Genomic DNA, 2,646 nt, shown 5'->3' with positions numbered 1-2,646 from the left:
TTTAAAAGACTATTTTAAACAAAAGCCAATGGCTTTTTATAACAATGTATGTTTTAGGAACTGGAAATTGTACAGTCCGAGGTGGGACATTCACTCCTCCATGAGTTCCCAATACACAAAATACAAGCCTGGCCTGCTGCCAGTGGGAAGTAAACATAATTATGATTTCACAGCTGCTTTTCCTAAAAGAAAAACACACAAACCAGAAGCTGCTTTTTTGTACTGAAGCTAAAAAGCATACACACAAAGGGAATATATATTTATGCCAGAAATAAGCCAGAATCAGAGTAATACTGTCCTAGATAAACTCTTGCCAGGCGGCCTCTCACCAGACTTGGGCCGTGTCCACACTCAGGGGTTCTTTCGAAAAAAGTAGCCTTTTTTCGAAAGAACTTCCCCTGCGTCCAGACTCAAGCCGCGTTCTTTCGAAATTAAATCGAAAGAACGCGGCTTTTCTTTCGACGGCGGTAAACCTCGTTTCACGAGGAAGAACGCCTTTTTCGAGGGAGATCCGTCGAAAGAACGTGAGTCTGGACGGGGGGAGCCCTTTCTTTCGAAATTATTGGCCTCCAGGAACAAGCCCTGGTGGACAATCTGGGCCATGGGTTGCACGTCTGTGGTTCCTGGCTGCAGCCATTCCTTAAAGGGACAGGCGCACCCTCACAGCCACTTGTTGCAGACAAGGAGCCAGAGCACACGGCGACCTTGCTGCAGCATGTCACAGCCCCAAGAGCGTCCTGGCCCTTCCTCCGAGCCTTCTGGGGACCCAGCCAAGGGCTCCAAGCGCCGGGCACCATCCTGGTCCGGCACAGAGATAAAGAGCCTGCTGGAGCTGTGGGGAGAGGAGGAGGCCTTACAGGCCCTCAAAAGCCGGCGGCGAAATGCCGACATTTATGGCCGCATGGCTGAAGCCCTGGCCCAGAAGGGCCACTACCCCCGCACCCAGGACCAGGTGCGCTCAAAGGTAAAAGAGCTGCGGCAGGGCTACGCCAAAGCCAGGGAGGAGAGCTCCCGTTCTGGGGCAGCCCCCCACTACTGCCCCTACTACCCCGAGCTGGACCAGATCCTGGGTGGCAGTGCAGAAGCACGCACACCACGGCGGTTCGTGCAGTCCGGACTGGCAGACCCGGTGGTGGACGCTCCAGAGCGGGAGCTACAGCAGTCTGGAGACGGGGACATGGGCCCAGAGGAGGAGGACACCGAGGAGACGGCGACCCTCACCCTGGAGCCAGTCACCCAGACCTCTGAGGCCTCCCAGGCGTCATCTGGCACGGGAGAGGAAGCAGCAGGTGAGTACAGTGAGTTTGTGTCACACCCGGGGGGGGGGAGGGGAAGGTAGGTGGGTGGGTGCACAGTGGGTGATGCACAAGGGAAACCTGTCATGCTCATGCTGATGCCCAGGTCTCTCTCACACACACACACACACACACACACACACACACACACACACACACACACACACAGTGTGACCTTCAGAATGTCTGCTTCCCCTGTCTCAAGGGAGAGGGCATGCCCTTTTGGACAGCTGTTGCACACATGACTGATTGTGATAGAAATGTAGCCGTGTTACTCTGATCTGAGGAAGTGGGTCTGGCCCTGGAAAGCTCATCCCCTAATAAACCATCCTGTTAGTATTGTAAGTGCTACAGAGTCCAGTTTATAGGACTGATTGTGTCTTCTTCTTTTCCTCCACAGCCGGACCAGCCGTGGAAGAGGGCCGCAGCACCCCAGCCCCACCTCCATCTCCATCTCCACCTCGGAGACATGGGAGCCGCAGACACAGGCGTGTCTACGCCGACATCCTCCGGCAGCACGTCGAGGCTGTGCAGCAGCAGAACGCCATCCTGCTCCAGAGGGCGGAGGCAGAGGAGAGGTGGCGTGATCGGCTCATGAATGAGCTGGTCCTGCAGCGCACGGTGCTGTACGCCACCCTGAGGGAGGTCAGCGGCTTGCCTGCTGCTGTGCCTGGTCCTGCTCCTCCAGCACCCCATGACCCCACCCCACCAAACCCCCCTTCCACAACAGCAGCCCTTTCCCCCCTTGGACCTCCCTCTCCCCCAGCCCCCCCAGCTCCCCAGCCCCTCTCTCCCCCTGGCCCTCCTCTCCCCCAGGCTTCCACGTCCCAAGAGCCCCCCAGCAGCCAGCCAACCGACAGGTGCATCACCCGATCCCGTAGCCGGGGAGCACCCCAAACACGAGGCCCAGCCAGGAAAGGGAAATCTGCCAAGCCCCGTTCAACCTGATCCCCTTCCCCCCTCCAGGTTTCCAGGCCCCTTCCCCCCTCCAGGTTTCAATCACCCCCATCACCCCAGTTAAAGCACAAACAAAGGGTTAAAGGCACTGTTTGTTTATTGTATATAGTTTGGCAACAACAAAAATGAAGAAAATTTTTGTTATTTTGCCACATTGTTGGATTATATGTACAAAATTATAAATAAGTAAAGAGAACATTTTATTTTGAAACACACCCTGGTGTAAGTGATGTGTCCAAACTGGGTCAGGAGATGGGTTGTGCAGTGAAGCTTCTATTGGGGGCCAGGGCCCAGTCCCCAGGCAGAAGCCCCTCAGTGCACTCAGTGGCCTCCACTGGAGAATTGGTCCCGGAGGGCCTCCCGGATGCCAACTGCAGACCGGTGAGCCTGGCGG

General features: G+C 56.0%; 1 protein-coding gene across 1 annotated transcript; it reads left to right on the top strand.

Annotated features, from left to right (window-relative positions):
- Positions 1-341: 341 nt before the first annotated feature.
- Positions 342-2,243, top strand: LOC149523922 (uncharacterized). The gene is made up of 2 exons (XM_089780481.1): positions 342-1,289; positions 1,696-2,243. The coding sequence occupies exons 1-2, from the start codon at positions 602-604 to the stop codon at positions 2,241-2,243; spliced, it is 1,236 nt and encodes a 411-aa protein (XP_089636607.1). The 5' UTR covers positions 342-601.
- The last annotated feature ends 403 nt before the right edge of the window (positions 2,244-2,646 follow it).

The sequence above is a fragment of the Pelodiscus sinensis genome, chromosome 9, assembly GCF_052426305.1.
Source record: "Pelodiscus sinensis isolate ZL-2025 chromosome 9, ASM5242630v1, whole genome shotgun sequence".
In the NCBI taxonomy this organism is placed as follows: Eukaryota; Metazoa; Chordata; order Testudines; family Trionychidae; genus Pelodiscus; species Pelodiscus sinensis.
This window is presented reverse-complemented; position numbering and strand designations above follow the sequence as displayed.

Excerpts from the sequence above, each read along its gene's own strand:
- LOC149523922 (XM_089780481.1), top strand. The coding sequence starts at position 602 with ATGGGTTGCACGTCTGTGGTTCCTGGCTGCAGCCATTCCTTAAAGGGA. Across the intron at positions 1,290-1,695 it reads CACGGGAGAGGAAGCAGCAG|CCGGACCAGCCGTGGAAGAG; the intron begins GTGAGTACAGTG and ends TTTCCTCCACAG.